We start from the raw sequence: 16,828 nt of genomic DNA on the forward strand, positions 1-16,828 counted from the left end.
GGGCTGGGGATTCGAACCCGCCACCTTAGGTGTACGTGGCTGGTGCCTTAGCTGGTTGAGCTATAGGCGCCGAGCCGGAAGCTGAATCTTCTAAGATGCATTTTGTTTCTGAGATTTGTAAAGTATATGAGTAGTACCAAAGTTACTGGTATTAACTATAGAAAGTTGAGGTGGGGACACTTTTTTGACTTTATGTTTCCTTTTTTTTATTACATATGTGTATCATTCACATTTTCCTAAAATTATTGTAAAAGTTAATTTTTCTAGGACATCACCTGTAATTGAATTTTTCCAACGCATTGCCTTTTATTTTTGTAACCTTTTCTAAAGCTATTATGTTTTATTTTTACAAATCACCCCCATTGCTGCCTCTGAATTTTCTTCCATCTTTCATTATAACTATTGAATCAATAAATGTGAGGTTATGTTTTGTTCTTTCAGTTCCTTTCTCTGCCCTCTTCATTTTCTTCTTTACAGTTTTCACATCTCCACCTGGTATCGTTTATTTGAACGTGGGAGCTTACTGTTACAGCATGTGATTTTATATATCTGAAGAAAGATCCTGGAAACACCTTTTGCTTTGCTATAAACTAGGAAGCTAGAACTTACAGGTTTTCTGGATAAAGGCAGATATGAGTAAGGGAAATAGAATTATAGTACTTGTGAATAGATCTAAGTTAAAGCAATTTTGTAAAAAAAATTGACATTGTGAGATGAATCAAATTACAGGGTTGGTAGGAGAATGACATGTTTAAAATGTAAAGGTTGGGGAAAACTAGTTCCTTATAATTTAGTCAGTAACAATGTCATTATAATCATGGTGTTTTCTTATATTCTTTCACTAAAAAGCTGGAGAAATGTTTTAACTGAGTTTTAGGAGCTAGAACTAGTCTATTTTTGTGCCATAATGTAAGGTGTCTGTTGATTTGAAATAATGTTAATTTACAAAGTATTAACATGTTAATGTAATATTCTAATAATATGGTAATAACTATATTTTGCTAACATGGAGTTTCTTACGTGGATAATTGATAATATCTCAATGTATTAAGTAATCAGTTTTTCTAATAATACCAACTTAAGAGCATAAATATTCGAATTACTTAGCAATTAGTTTAGTTTCACAAGGTGCCTTTGTGAAGGGAGAAATAATACAACATATTTTACTATAAAACCAGTTTGTATATTTTTCAAGTTCCTATAGTTGCAAAGACATGTTGATGTTAAGTTAGGAATTAAGAATGGCATATTTGGGCAGTGCCCGTGGCTCAGTGGGTAGGGCACCAGCCCTATATACTGAGGGTGGCCAGGTTCGAACTTGGCCCCGGCCAAATTGCAACAAAAAATAGCCAGGCATCATGGTGGGTGCCTATCGTCCCAGCTACTCAGGAGGCTGAGGCAAGAGAATCACCTAAACCCAGGAGTTGGAGGTTGCTGTGAGCTGTGATGCCACAGCACTCTGCCAAGGGTGACAAAGTGAAACTGTCTTAAGAAAAAAATGGCATATTGCTTTAATAAATATAAAATCTATATTTATTAAATAGATTGATTTATTTAGTAAAAATAAATATCTACTAATTATCTGTGACTTATGAAGTATTATTTTGAAATGTAAGGAGGAATGTAATGTTTACTGTTCTTAGTATTTTGAGAACAAATTTTTGGAATTAATAGTTACGAAGTTTTACAAATATATGAGTAGTCTTGAAAAAGTCTTTCTGGAATTATGGTAGCAATTTCTTATATTTTCTTCCAAATAGTCTAATTTATTAGCTGACTTGTACTATATGAAAATTTATTTTGTGAAAAACTGGAAACTCATTATTCATATCTGGCCCATGGGTTTAAATTTACTGCAGTCACTTCTTAAGAATACAAATGAAAAGACTGAGAAGCCAAAATAGAGAATAATTGATAATTTATTTAGAAATCAAATGTGACTTATTTTTCTTAGAAAATTAGCAGTTTTGGCTTGGCACCTATAGCTCAACCGGCTAAGGTGCCAGCCACGTACACTTAAGGTGGCGGGTTCGAATCCAGCCCAGACCCACTGAACAACAATGACGGCTGCAACCAAAAAATAGCCGGGCGTTGTGGCGGGCGCCTGTGGTCCCAGCTACTTGGGAGGTGGAGGCAGGAGACTCGCTTGAGCCCAGGAGTTGGAGGTTGCTGTGAGCTGTAATGCCACGGCACTCTACCCAGGGGGACAGCTTGAGGCTCTGTCTCAAAATAAATAAATAAATAAATAAATAAAAAATAAAAATAAATAAATAAATAAAAGAAAATTAGCAGTTTTATTATGTCAACATGTGAAAGCCCATACTTCATTACATGTTGCCTAAGAATATTTTAGCTGTGAAATCTGAAAGCTTCCATGTAATTGAGATTTTTTGTATGCTTAATTCTTTATTATTCCATTATGAATAGAACCATGAATAGACTGACCCAGCTAGAAAGACTGGATTTGGGAAGTAATGAATTCACGGAAGTGGTAAGTTCTCATCAGTCTTACTATCTGTAATTCTTACATTTGATCAACAACAAAATGTGAAAATAATGATTTCTCCTAAAAATTAGAGAGATAAATGTTTTTTGAAGTATGAACTATGAAAGTTCTTAGCCAGAACTTTCCAGACAAAAAACATAATCATAGCCGACATTTAAAAATTTCACATAAGGTGCAGTGCCTGTGGCTCAGTGAGTAGGGTGCCAGCCCCATATATACTGAGAGTGGTGGGTTCAAACCTGGCCCCGACCAAACTGCAACAAAAATATAGCCAGGTGTTGTGGTGGGTGCCTGTAGTCCTAGCTACTTGGGAGGCTGAGGCAAGAGAATCTCCTAAGCCCAAGAGCTGGAGGTTGCTGTAAGCTGTGACGTCACAGCACTCTGAGGGTGACAAAATGAGACTCTGTCTCTTAAAAAAAAAACCTCACATAACAACAAAAAAATATAAAATTAATGAGTGGTCCATGGAAGAGATACCTAAAAGTTTTTTAGCATAGGAAGCAGAAAATATGAGTCACTAAAAGTAAGAAACAGAGAATACAGCAGGTAAAGTCACTCAGTGTCAAAAATAACTCCCTTGGATACTCAGTGGTAGGATACTTCTCTATAATTTTACTTAATAACTATGGAGAAAATCATTGAGTGAAACAACTGTTACTTTAGAGGTGGTAACAAGACCTCTTTGTTATTCATGTTTTATATGCTAACTGCACTATCAGTTTTTTGTCTTCAGTGAGTTTTTTTGGAGGGAGGGCAGTTTTCAGCCACAGGCACCACCCTTCAGTGAGTTTTCTAAGAGAATTCAGAAAATTAGCTAAATTTTTTAAAGAGAAATTTATCAACCTATCATCATCATTAAAATTGGTAAATTAGCCTGGTGCAGTGGCTCACGCCTGTAATCTTAGCACTCTGGGAGGATGAGACAGGTGGATTGCTATGAGCTCACAGGTTCGAGACCAGCCTGAGCCAGAGCAAGACCTCGTCTCTAAACATAGCCAGGCGTTGTGGCAGGCTCCTGCAATCCCAGCTACTTGGGAGGCTGAGGCAAGAGAATCACTTAAGCCCAAGAGTTGGAGGTTGCAGTGAGCTATGATACCACAGCACTCTACTGAGGGTGACAAAATGAGACTCTGATTTTTTGTTAAATCAGTTTACAAATTTGTTGTTTAAAATTGTGATATCTTTCAAATGACAGCCTTAAACACAAGCTCTCTTAGAACTGTTTGTTATAGTATTTCTCTGTATTATACCATGGTGGTTTGGAGTATCTCACATTTTCTCTAAAATCCATGCTATACTTCCCAAATTATCTATTATGACCTTTCTTATTACTCGTGTTATATATTTATTAATCTGGAAATATTAACTATTTGGAAATTCAAGAGTTATTAATTTCAGAATCCAATAAGCTTTCAAAATCATTGATATACCAATCTGGTCATCTGATATTATGTATTTAAAAAAAATAAGTAATAGAGTTGCAATGTAGCACAAAAGCAAATTTTAAAAATCCAATTTACCTCTGGACTTACTAAGTATTATGTTAACATAGATCTGAATGACATATTTGTTTTGTATGACTCCTGTTATTACAGTGATTAGATATGATGGTACTCTACCATCACATGATCATTATTGGACATGGCTTTGTAAAGTGACAGAAATAACCTAGAGGAAGGCATTCCAGTCTTCACCCTTGAAGGGCCAATGCCTAAGAGCAGATTTTTGCCTGGATATCAAAGTCTACCACAACATTTGGATTAATTTTTAGGTCCTCAACACCTTGTTGTAAAAGCAGTTTTCTGCTATAAAATTACAAATTGTTTCTAGCAGTTTAAATAACAGAATGTTCTTGTCATATGGTTATACCTTCATTTATTTTCTTGTTATTGGACATTAGGATGTATGTTCCCTTTTTTCTCCCTCTTAATTGTTATCAGGAAATATTTTTGTGATTTTCCTAAGTTTTTTTTAACATGCTATATCTTTTTAATAATGATTGAGAGTATGTTTTTATTATACACCTCCAGTGAGTAGAGGTGCTATTTTTATTTCTTCTGGCTGGGCGCTGTAGTTCACACCTATAATCTTAGCACTCTGGGAGGCTGAGGCAGGTGGATTGCTTAAGCTCAGGAAGTTGAGACCAGCCTGAATAAGAGCAAGACCTCCTCTCTACTAAAAATAGAAAAACTAGTCAGATGTGGTGGTGGGTGCCTGTAGTCCTAGTTACTTAGGAGACTAAAGCAAGAGGATTACTCAAGCCCAAGAGTTTGAGGTTGCTGTGAGCTATAATGCCATGGTACTCTACTCAGGGTGACAGAGTGAAACTCTGTCTCAAGAAAAAAAATACGTAATTCTATTGTGTAGTGCAAAGCTTAAATGAATTTTATTCAATCTATTCTTAAGGAATGTCTCTTTAATAATGTTACTGTAGTAACTGTAATGCAGTGGAAAGGCTTACATTTCTGCTTTGTAATTTTGTAACTTTTATTCTCACCTCCAGAACCTCTGCTTTTTTATTTTTCCTATTTTTTCCTCTTTATTTAATGTTTTGAAACTAAAAGTTATCATTAGAAATCCTCAGAGCTTCTTTTGTCAGATAATTATCTTCACGTAACTTATTTGGGTATCTCCCCCCCTCCCCACTTCTGTCCAAATAGCCTGAAGTACTTGAACAATTAAGTGGATTGAAAGAATTTTGGATGGATGGTAATAGACTGACTTTTATTCCAGGGGTATGTATATGAAATTTTTAGTGGCTTCACTTACTGCTGTCTCTCCTTTGCAGTTTTTATGAATGGTACATTTTGAAATTACTTTTAATTAGTAAAAAACAAAAAGGATTGCTATTTAATTCTTTCCTAAACAGAAGCAAATTATATTTTTATTTTTACTGTGAGTGCATTCTTGATTAAATTCTGAAAATTGCCATAAGAAACTTTTGCAAAATTGTCTCTTTAACACTGTAGAAGTGTGTCTTTGCCAGTGATACCAATTGAATCTATATCCTAATTCAGATTGCCAAGAATAAACTATGACATTTTCCATAAACTTTCTGTTTTAAAGACTGACAAATTGTTTATTCCCATTTTTAAAGAAGCTGTAAGAATCCCCGTGCATGCTTTCTCATCAGGACATGATAGACAGCTGAATTCCCAGAGGAAAGTATATGCTCTTTATCGCTCTGCTAGGCTGAAATTAGCAGGAGTTCTTAGCTTATTACTGAGTGCATTACTAATGGCATTTTAAAAACAAGTTGGGCCAGGTGTGGCTCACACCTGTAATCCCAATACTTTGGGAGGCTGAGGCTGAAAGCATGCTGGGCAACGCTGTGAGACCTTGTTTCTACAAAAGTATAAAACAAAAATTAGCCAGGTGTGGTGATTCATGTCTGTAGTCCTTAGGTACTTGATAGACTGAGGCAGGAGAATTCTACTAGTCTGGGAGAATGAGGTTACTGTAAGCTTCAATCATGCTCCTATATTCCAACCTGGGTGACAGAGCAACATTAAAAAAATAAAAATAAAAAATAATTTGAGAATCCTCTTTCTTGTATTAGTATTTAATTTTGAATTAAAACTTGGTATCAGGTTTGTTAATTTTTGCAAATTACTTAATATTGACAGTTGTTAGATTTTCTTTCTTTTACTTATAGTTTATTGGTAGTTTGAAACAGCTGACATATTTGGATGTTTCTAAAAATAATATTGAAATGATTGAAGAAGGAATTTCAGCATGTGAAAACCTTCAAGACCTCCTATTATCAAGCAATTCACTTCAACAACTGCCTGAGACTATTGGTTTGTATAGCTTTCAAATTCGTGTAATTAACCTTTCTTAAAGTAAATTCAAGGCTTCTATATAATCTCGAACTTTATTTGTTATGAGGTAATTTTATTGTACTACCACAGTAACAGATATTAGTTGAATTTCTCTTGATGTGATCAATTATACAGTTTACTTTCTTGTGGATGTTACCTATGTTTTTATTTAGTCCAAGGAAGTCTCATTTTTATAACTAAAAAATTTAAATTCTTTAAAAAGAAATTAGGCTAGACATAGTGGCTCACCCCTGTAATCTTAGCACTTTGGAAGGCGGAGGCAGGAGGGTTGCTTGAAGCCAAGAGTTTGGAGAGCAGCCTGACCTAGAGTAAGACCTTGTCTCTACAAAAAATAGAAAAATTAGCCTGGTGGGGTGTAGTACATGCTTGAAGTCTCAGCTACTTGGGAGGCTGTGGCAGGAGGATTGCTTGAACCCAGGAGTTTGAGGTTGCTGTGAGATTATGATAAGGCCACTGCACTCCTACATTCCAGTGTGTGACAGAGTGAGACCCTGTCTCAAAAAAAAAAAAGTTAATTTATCCGAATTTGGTTTAATTCTTTGATTATAGTCCTTATTTAGTAGGTTTTTTCAGTGTGTCGTCATTAAGGACATTAAGACAAGAAAACATGGCTCGGCGCCTGTAGCTCAAGTGGCTAAAGTGCCAGCCACATACACCAGAGCTGGTGGGTTTGAATCCAGCCCAGGCCTGCCGAACAATAACAAAAAAATAGCCAGGTGTTGTGGCGGGTGCCTGTAGTCCCAGCTATTTGGGAGGCTGAAGCAGGTGAATCGCTTAAGCCTAGAAGTTGGAGATTGTGTGAGCTGTGATGCCACGGTACTCTACCCAGGGGCAAAAGCTTGAGTCTCTGTTTCAAAAAAAAAAAAAAAAAAAAGACAAGAAAACAGACCAGTTGGAAAATCCTGAGAGAGCTATAATTATTACTGAGTCTGTATTTGTGTCGTTGTTTGTGTCGTTGATGTATCAAGATAATTGAATTATTTTGATGAAAGCATCAAAAATTTTGATCTTGGCATCTTTGTGCTGTTTTAATATAAAAATCAAAAATATTTAAAAGCATTTCTCAATTGAATTAGTTATTTTAGCTAAGACTACATTTTTGAAAATTCATTCTGATTCTACTCTAATCAATACTTGTGGTTTTAAAATTAAATGATATCTTACTGTTTTAGTATTTCATATACATAGAATACTTTGTTATACATATATTATAAAGTATTTCATTTACATTTCTTTGATCATTAGTTCAAGTATGTCTTATGTGTGTCTTCCCTGTGTCATGACTTTGTTTTTAGAAACAGGGCTACTGCAGTGAACAATGTAGACAAAGAGTTTCTACTCTTACTGTTCTCCATATTTGCCAGTGGGGTGGAGGTGGCGGTCCTATGCTCATGAAGCTTACATTCCAGTAAATATACATTGAATGTATAAATGGTGGTGTGGGTAAAAATAAAAAATACAAAGTAAGGGAATAGAGTTGGGGTTGAGGATGGTGTCAGTGTCTCTTTAGATAAGTTGGTTAAGAAAGTTCTAATTCTTGTCAAATGTAGTATGTCTCACACTGAATTTTAGTGGACTTGCTTCTTCTTTAAGCTGAAAATTGTATATTATTTCTTTTCTTAACAGGTTCATTGAAGAATGTAACAACTCTTAAAATAGATGAAAACCAATTAATGTATCTACCAGACTCCATAGGAGGGTAAGATTTCTGTGAATGTTTATAGCCTTGAAGATTTTACTTTTAGTTCAGTATGCCATATATATTTTCTTTTCTTTTCTTTTTAGAGACAGAGTCTCTCTTTGTTGCCCTCAGTAGAGTACTGTGGCATCACAGCTTACATTTACCTCCAGTTCTTGGGCTTAGGCGATTCTCTTGCCTCAGCCTCCTGAGTAGCTGGGACTGTAGCCACCCGCCACAACACCTGGCTATTTTTTTGTTGCAGTTTGGCCAGGACCGGGTTTGAAACCACCACCCTCGGTATATGGGGCTGGCACCCTAATCACTGAGGCACAGTCACTGCCCAGCATGCCATATATATTGTCAGATATCTGCATAAATGCCATCTAAAAGAGCTTCCATAAATACTTAAATAAGTATACAGATTAGGTGTATTTATAACAGTAAGACCTATTTATTATTGGTGGTTTCGTTTTCTGAAATAGTTTCATTATGTTTGTCAAAGTCAAGATCAAATATTATTATGTTCTCAGATTTTGGATTATATATAGGAAAACTTAAAAATGTGTATTTCCTTTTTTAATTTAAGGTTAACATCAATAGAAGAACTGGATTGTAGTTTCAATGAAGTTGAAGCTTTGCCTTCATCTGTTGGGCAGCTTACTAACATAAGAACCTTTGCTGCAGATCATAATTACTTACAGCAGTTACCCCCAGAGGTACTACATTTTAAATTTGTTTGGGATTTGTATTTTTATCTTTTTCTGATTATCATTATTATGGCTGTCCCGTGTGGCTTCACTTACTTTCTTTCTAAAGTAATTTATTATTTTCTGAATAGTAACTAGCTATGTTAATTTAGAAGACATTCCTTTTGAGGAAAGTAAGGCTGTTTGTAAAATATAAAATCTTGCTAGATAGTTTTCTTTGTCCATGAAAATTAATAAATAAAAGTGGAAAATTGAAACATTATTTCTTTTACAATTATGAAGACTGTTTTTGATAACTTTAGAAAATGATATTATTCATATGTTGATTGTCCAATAGGCCAAAGTTTTTGACCCCCAACGTATATTTCTCTTTCAGATTGGAAGCTGGAAAAATATAACTGTGCTGTTTCTCCATTCTAATAAACTTGAGATACTTCCAGAGGAAATGGGTGATATGCAGAAATTAAAAGTCATTAATTTAAGTGACAATAGGTTTGTAATACATATTCACCAATTGGTTTGTTTAAATAAAATTAAAAGTTTCACTTGATATGTGATAGAATAGCTAGTGATTATTTCTTTTCATGTATACAGGAATTTCTTATGTAATATCATCAATAGGTTCTTGGAAACTGCGACTTTAAGCAAAACTCCATGTGGCAGGTACTTGAAAAATGAGAAAAATAATTGGTTTCATTATATGTTGTTTCACAGAAAATGACAGTTTTTAAGAACCTATTAAGTAAAGGCTGGCTGTATATATTTATTTTTTAAATATAATCTAATTTTATCTGTTGCTAATTTATCATACTGTGGTTGTTACTGTTCATTTTGGATCAACTTAGCTGTATAATCTTTATTGCCTCCTTATGGTAACATTTCTTATTCCTAAAGTCAGATCACTGAATACTGCTGTTGAACAAAGCTACTTTTGATTCTAATCTTTTGTTTATATTTTGTTGGCTAGAAATGTAATTAGACATATCTTGGGCAACAAAACCAAGGTGCAGAGCAAATTGTTCACTAGAATTGCTAAATTGGAACAATGTTTAACTTAAAAATAAAATGTCTGTACTTTTTCCAGAGGTAAAGATATTATTGATGATAAAGCAGCATTTGTAGAGTGTTTTTACCTTTTGCTTTCATAGTATCACATGAAATCAAAACAACCCTCTGAAATAGTACAATAGGTATTCCCATTTTGTATGAAAAACTTTTAGGACTCAGATAAGGTGATTTGTGATAGCTTGTAAGGTAAAGCGTTAATTTAAACTCAGTTATTTTACTAGTTACTGTATTCTAACTTCCATTTTCTTTAAAAAGAACCGCTGCTTTCTTATTAAATCCCTGTTTTGGCCTATACTTCCTCCCCCCAAAGTAGAGCAGTAGGTTGTCAAAAACTGCCTGGAAAGATAGATACAGAAGACTAATTAGGCATAAGGTAGCAAGGCTAAAGTAAATACTGTTTTAAATTAGCATTAATATACATAATGGATATGTTTATTACAGCTGACTCCTCTATATCTATAGGTTCCACATCTGTGGATTCAAACAACTGTGGCTCAAAAATACTTGGGAAAAAAATTGCATCTGTACTGAACCTATACAGATGATTTTCTTGTCATTGTTCCCTAAACAATATAGTAGAACAACTATTTACATAATGTTTACAGTATACTAAATATTATAAGTGATCTAGAGATGATTTAAAATATAAGGAGAGTATGCATAGGTCATGCACAAACACTAAGATATTTTATAACAAGGACTTAAACATCTGTGGATTTTGATATCCAGGGGAAATCCTAAAACCAGTCCCTCACAGATACTAAAGGACAATTGTATTTTGTTTTTACTCATTGTCAGCTTACAATAGTCTTTCTGATTATGAAAGTGCTAGCTCACAACTACTGAGAAGCACAGGTTTTATAACAAACCATCATTAAGAGTGCTTCCTATACCAGTTTATTCTTTCTAAATACAAATAAGACATTGCTTAGTGCATCCTTGTCTTTTCTTCAGTGGTTAACTTGTTTTCTTTTATAACAGATTTTTTAGAGTTTGTTAGATTATCTGTTTTTTCTTTTTTTTTTTTAACCAGCTAAATTGATTCAATCTAAGATTTTTATATACATACATAGATTTTTTTCTTTTGGAAACAGTCTTGCTCTGTTCCCCCAGCTAGAGCACAGTGGTGTCATTGTAGCTCACTGCAGCCTCAAACTTTTGGGCTCAAGCAGTCCTCCTGCTGTAGCCTCCAGAGTAGCTGGAACTATAGGCACTGTGCCATCACACCCAGCTGATTTTTCTGTTTTTAGTAGAGATATGGTCTAGCTTTTGCTCATGTTGGTCTGGAACTCCTGAGCTCAATGATTCACTTACCTTGACCTTCCAAAGTGTTAGGATTTTAGGTGTGAGCCACCGTTCCCAGCCAAAACATAAGGCAAAATATCACCCAGTTTGATAAGAATTAATTTAAATATAAAATTTTAATATAAAATTAATTCTTTTTTCTTTTTGGGGGGTAATTTTTGGCCAGGGCTGGGTTTGAACCTCCACCTCTGGCATATGGGGCCAGTGCTTTACTCTTCTGAGCCACGGGCACTGCCCTATAAAATTAATTCTTACCAAACTAGGTGATATTTTGCCTTATGTTTTATTTAAAGACCCATATATGGGCTTTTTTCTCTTTTTATTTTATTTTCATATGTAATTATATAGCATTGTTCAAGAGATCATTAGACTTAATTCTCATTTTAAAGCTTAATTTTTGTTTTTTTTCTTGCAGATTAAAGAATTTGCCCTTTAGCTTTACAAAGCTGCAGCAATTGACAGCTATGTGGCTCTCGGATAATCAGGTGGGCATTCAGATTTTATAAATTACTAGAATTTCAATTATGTTATACAATTGTGTACTCTGATTTACTCAGTACAGTCTAACTTACATAACATTATCTCATATACTTGTGATTTTTTGTGATGAGAACACTTAAATTTTACTCTTCAGCAATATCAAGAATATAATACAGTGTTACTAACTGTAGTCACCATGCTATGCTATAAATCTCTTGAACTTATTTCTTCTAACTGAAATTTTTATCCTTGGACCAATATATTCCAATTCACACCCACCCCACCTAACCCTCACCAGTTTCTGTTAGTAATTCTCTTTCTCTGTTCCTGAGTTTGTCATTTTGATGCCATAAAAACATGAGATCATACAACATTGTCTTTCTGTTTCTGCTTTTTCACTTAACATAACGTCGTTTCATTCATGTTGTTGCAGATGACACAATTGCTTCTTGTAAGGCTGAATGGTATTCTATTATATGTGTGTGTGTTTCCTTTATCCATTTGTCTGTTGATGAATGTTTAGGTAGATTTCATATATTGGCTATTGTAAAGTCTGCTACAGTGAACATGGAAGTACAGACATCTCTTGAACATAATAGTTTTATTTCTTTTGGTTATATATCTAGTAGTGAAAATTTGACATACTATGTGACAGTTCTATTTTTAATGTTTTGAGGACCCTTTATACTGTTTTCCATAATGGCTGTACTAATTTAGATTCCCACCAACAGTGTGAAAGGGTTCTCGGTAAATTTTTTTAAGTAAACAGTACAATTTGCTGATTTTTTTTTTTTTTTTTTTTGAGGCAGAGTTTCCTTTGTCACCCTGGCTTCATAGCTCACAGCAACCTCAAACTTCTGGGCTTAAGCCATCCTCTTGCCTCAACCTCACAAGTAGCTAGGAGTACAAGGCACCAGCCACAATGCCAGTCTACTTTTTTAGAGACGGTCTCACTCTTGCTCAGGCTGGTCTTGAACTCCTGAGCTAAAGCAGTTTATCTGAACTGTACCTATTATTTGTGGTACTGATTTATTTTAACTAAATTGTTTTTGTTTTTTTTTTTTTGAGACAGAGTCTCACCGTGTCACCCTCGGTAGAGTACCGTAGCATCACAGCTCACAACAACCTCAAACTATTGGGCTGATTCTCTTGCCTTAGCCTCCCAAGTAGCTGGGACTACAGGTGCCTGCCACAATGCCTGGCTATTTTTTTTGTTATTGTTGTCGTTGTTTAGCAGGCCCTGGCCGGGTTTGAACCTGCCAGCCCCAGTATATGTGGCCACCTCCGTAACCACTGAGCTACGGGCGCTGAGTCTTTAACTAAATATTTAAACTTTGAAACTTTATTTGAAATTTTACAAATAGATTACAAAAACATTTGCTGGGCCCCATAAAACATTATGTCAGTTATTAACTATAGAGTGAATGAGACATATAGTTCCTGATCTTACAAAACTGTTTATAGACTACGTTTATTAGTACAATATCACTTCTGTGGATAAATTAATTCCAGCAAATTATGCTGAATTTTTAGTGCATTACTCAAATCCTACTAACAAATTCTTTGTATTTACAATGTTCTCTCATTTTCTCCCAACTTCCTACTTATTTTAAAACAAATTGTATGGTGTTTTAAGTTTGATCAAATACTTAGTAAAACAGATACAGCTCAGAAAAATTTCCCTTACTATGTGAAGCAGTAAAAGAAGTGTAGGGAGAAGGCATACAGAGAAGTTCGATTATGAATTATGAAAATAAATTGCCTTACTATGTAGAACATTACATATAGTAATAAAATTTTCCTGAGTCTCTGAAGGCATGGACAACAATTATTTATCAGCTTACTCCTTCATTCACTTTGTGATTCTCAAGAACCATTTGTTGAACAATTGCTTTGTGCTGGGGGGTGGTGTCCAAGGTGAGAAAAATGATATTTAGAAAGTTATTTTAAAATACTGTGATAAAAGACTTAATAGGACTAGGCTTCAGGACCAGAGATGGGGAGTTGAACTGAAGAGTATGGCAAGTTTTCCAAAGGAGGACATGCCTACAATGCCTGAATTACCCTTTCAAAGAGGAACAGAATTTAAGTAAAGAAAGAGGAATTGTGTTCTGTTTAAAAGGAACATCAGGAACGTGAGCATTTAGGTGTGAAGCAGCCCAGTAGATATCTTAACTCTACAAGTGGATCATTGTGACTAGTAGCATATAACCTGTGAGATGGAAGAGGTAGGAAATCAAGCCACAGAGACAGACAGACCAGTTCATAGAGGAGCCTGTATGCTATACAAAGGAATTTATACTTTAAGGATGAATGAGAGTTTCTCTAATCTTCATGTCTACTCTGATCGATTATGAGAATAGCTTCCTGAAAAATTGTGTTGGAAGATTCTGGAGCCAAAGTCAAACTCAGTGGAAAATTGTCATTAAGGTGTCTGATAGGACACCTTTGGGAAGTAAAAGGGGCTCCACTGATAACTATTTGAGAACAGCAGGCATAAAATGTGTCTATCCTAGGAAAATTGGGTATTTTGTCATTGTAGTCAAGATCAATTATTTATTACTGCCATAAGTAAGAGAAGGAAGTTTGTTTGTTTGTTTGTTTGTTTTTGAGACCGTCTCACTATGTTACCCTCGGTGTCACAGTTCACTGCAGCCTCCAACTCTTGGGCTTAAAGTGATTCTCTTGCCTCAGCCTCCCAAGTAGCTGGGACTTGCCAGCTTGTTGGTTGTACAGGCACCTGCCACAACACCTGGCTATTTTGTTGTTGTAGTTGTTATTGTTTGGCAGGCCCAGGCTGGGTTCGAACCCACCAGCTCCAATGTATGTGGCTGGTGCCCTAGCTACTGAGCTATAGGAGCCTAGCCAGAAGGAAGTGATTCTTGTGGTACAAGTAGGATATAGGAACTAGCATAACATTTGAATAAATAGTAATGATCATATTGATATTTTAGAAGAAATTTTTTGTTTGCATTGTGAAAGATGGATTCAGCAAGAGTTTATGCCAAACCTGAAGGTAGGGGAGACTGAATTGGAGAACCTTGCCATGCTCTAGGCAGTAGAATATGTTGCTTTGAACTAAAGTAATGATAACAGGGCTGAGGAAGAGCAGATATTTTTAAGAAATAATTTAAAAGGTGATATCACTGGAACATAAGAAGAATGCATGTTTGTGAGACAAAAGTAGAAGCAAAAATGAGTGTCAGAAAACTGGCTTGAATGACTAGCTGGATGTTGCTGTCATAACCAGGAAAGGGAACTAAAAGTTAATAAAATATGTTTATGGGAAGATGTTAAGTTCTAGTTAAGCATGTTGAGTTACAGGTACTTTTGGTAAATCCAAGTAAGTATGTATATGAAGTAGGCTGGTGACCATGATCCGCGCACCACCCCCATCCCCCACCCCCCTACCCCCGTTTTAGGCTGTCATTACTGTGTTCTTGATTTTTCTCTTAATTTCTAACCTCAGAATTGCTCCTGAAGGCAATTTCTTTTTTGCTAGTACTATTACAGATTTATTTTCCTTACTTAGTCACAAGATTTCTTGCTTTTATGGTGACTTGAGAAGGTATACGTGTTTGTGTTTGGTCCATTATCTTAACTTTTTCTAGGGACTGCTTTTGCAGTTTTGTTCTCAAAAGAGATTATGTAAAATAATTTTTTAAGTGTTACGAATGGATGAATCCAGAGGATTACTGATATTTAAGTGACAAGTGGATTAGTAGCCATAGAGGTAGAAGAGGAATTGGATGGTAGTGGTTTCAAGTTAAGGAAGAAGAGAGTGGCCTAAGGGAAGAGGTTGTTAATAAAATAAATACTGTTTTAAAGTTACTTCAGGTTAAATGTGAAAATATTCATTATATTTGGCTAATTATGTTTAACCGTTACCCAACTTAAACTGACTAACTAAAGTAATTATAGAACAATGTGTCAAAAGCTGGACTGAAGCAATTTAAGGAACAAATAGATGATAGGATAGAGCCACATAATTTTGGCTATTCTTATAACCAATGAGAAGGAAAAGAAGTGGTACCTAGAGAAAAACGTGGATCCTTTAATATTAGACAGTGTGTTTACAGTTGTTGGAAAGAAGCTGTGTGGAGAGTAACATTAAGAATATGAGAGGGATTGGAGAACTGGAGTGAAAACTGATAAAATTAAAAGATATTACAGGAATTCTTACCCACTTGGGGAATTTGGGTTTGAATGTAAAAGGGGGAGGGCTAATGTACGCTATGATACTCTTAGGATGTAGTGTTTTCCATACTTGTAGTTGTTCTTCAGTCTTTTTTGTTTTATTTTTCAGAATATTTTATTAAAGACTCTATCTTGAGAGTACAATTTAGGAAATATAAATGAATTTTCCAGCAACACTGAGAGCTCAACTGAAGTACTATTAGTGTCATTACACAGATTTGTGATGATAATATTTTGCTCAGCTGTGTGATATGGGAAGAAGCACACAATTGGAATGATTCTAGGCTACAGTTTTCCCAAGCTAGGTATAAGAAAAGGACAATGCACAAGGAGGTCTTGGTTATTAGCAAGAAAGTGGTTGAAGTGAGATATGACGTGATCCAAAAAGGGAAGCAAAGACAGGAGTAGATGATGGGAAGAATGTCAAAAGGTCAAAAGACTAGCAGTCTTTTTTGTTTGTTTTACCATAAATTCAACTAAGTAGTAAGGACTCACAGTCTTGGTGAGGATGATCAGCAAATATTGTAAAAACAGTGGAGTAGGAGAGCTGCATGGTCTCCGTGTATGTACCTTACTCTGCTGTTTATCCTTTTGACTGACTACTCCTCGGTCTCCTTTTCAGATATATTTCTTCTGCCAGTGCCTTATACATTGGAGTTCTTCGTGGTACTCTAGGCTTTGCTTTAGTTTCTTTATACTTTCTCCTGAAATTACTGTCTCTATCCCCTTTATTCCTAACAATAACTTCATCCGGTTCTGGCTTGAACTTCGCATTCATATAGCTCAATGCCCAGTTAATATTGTCACTTATATATTTCAAATTCAACCAGCATAAAATTGAGTATACCATTGTCTGCTACAAATATCCATGCCCTCAACTCCCTCCCCCCGGTTCTTTAGTTCAGAAAAAGTTCCCTGAACTACTTTTTTTCTCTACACTTTACTCCAATTCATTGCCAAGATTTATTGTTGAATCTTTTTTTTTTTTTTTTTTTTGATACTTGAGCCTCAAGCTGTCCCCCTGGGTAGAGTGCCGTGGCAT

General features: G+C 35.2%; 1 protein-coding gene across 5 annotated transcripts in view; it reads left to right on the plus strand.

The window, feature by feature from the left end:
* The window catches only part of ERBIN (erbb2 interacting protein), a 155,276-nt gene that overhangs the window by 93,338 nt on the left and 45,110 nt on the right, over positions 1 to 16,828 (plus strand). For all 5 annotated transcript variants that reach the window (XM_003785877.3, XM_003785876.3, XM_003785878.3 and 2 more), the window contains exons 8-14: positions 2,428 to 2,491; positions 5,167 to 5,241; positions 6,162 to 6,306; positions 7,975 to 8,047; positions 8,616 to 8,745; positions 9,113 to 9,228; positions 11,525 to 11,594. In XM_003785877.3, coding sequence (XP_003785925.1) covers positions 2,428 to 2,491; positions 5,167 to 5,241; positions 6,162 to 6,306; positions 7,975 to 8,047; positions 8,616 to 8,745; positions 9,113 to 9,228; positions 11,525 to 11,594 — 673 coding nt within the window. The remainder of the gene's footprint in view (positions 1 to 2,427; positions 2,492 to 5,166; positions 5,242 to 6,161; positions 6,307 to 7,974; positions 8,048 to 8,615; positions 8,746 to 9,112; positions 9,229 to 11,524; positions 11,595 to 16,828) is intronic.

Source organism: Otolemur garnettii, unplaced genomic scaffold, assembly GCF_000181295.1.
Source record: "Otolemur garnettii isolate 467f Iridium unplaced genomic scaffold, OtoGar3 scaffold00017, whole genome shotgun sequence".
Taxonomy (NCBI): Eukaryota; Metazoa; Chordata; class Mammalia; order Primates; family Galagidae; genus Otolemur; species Otolemur garnettii.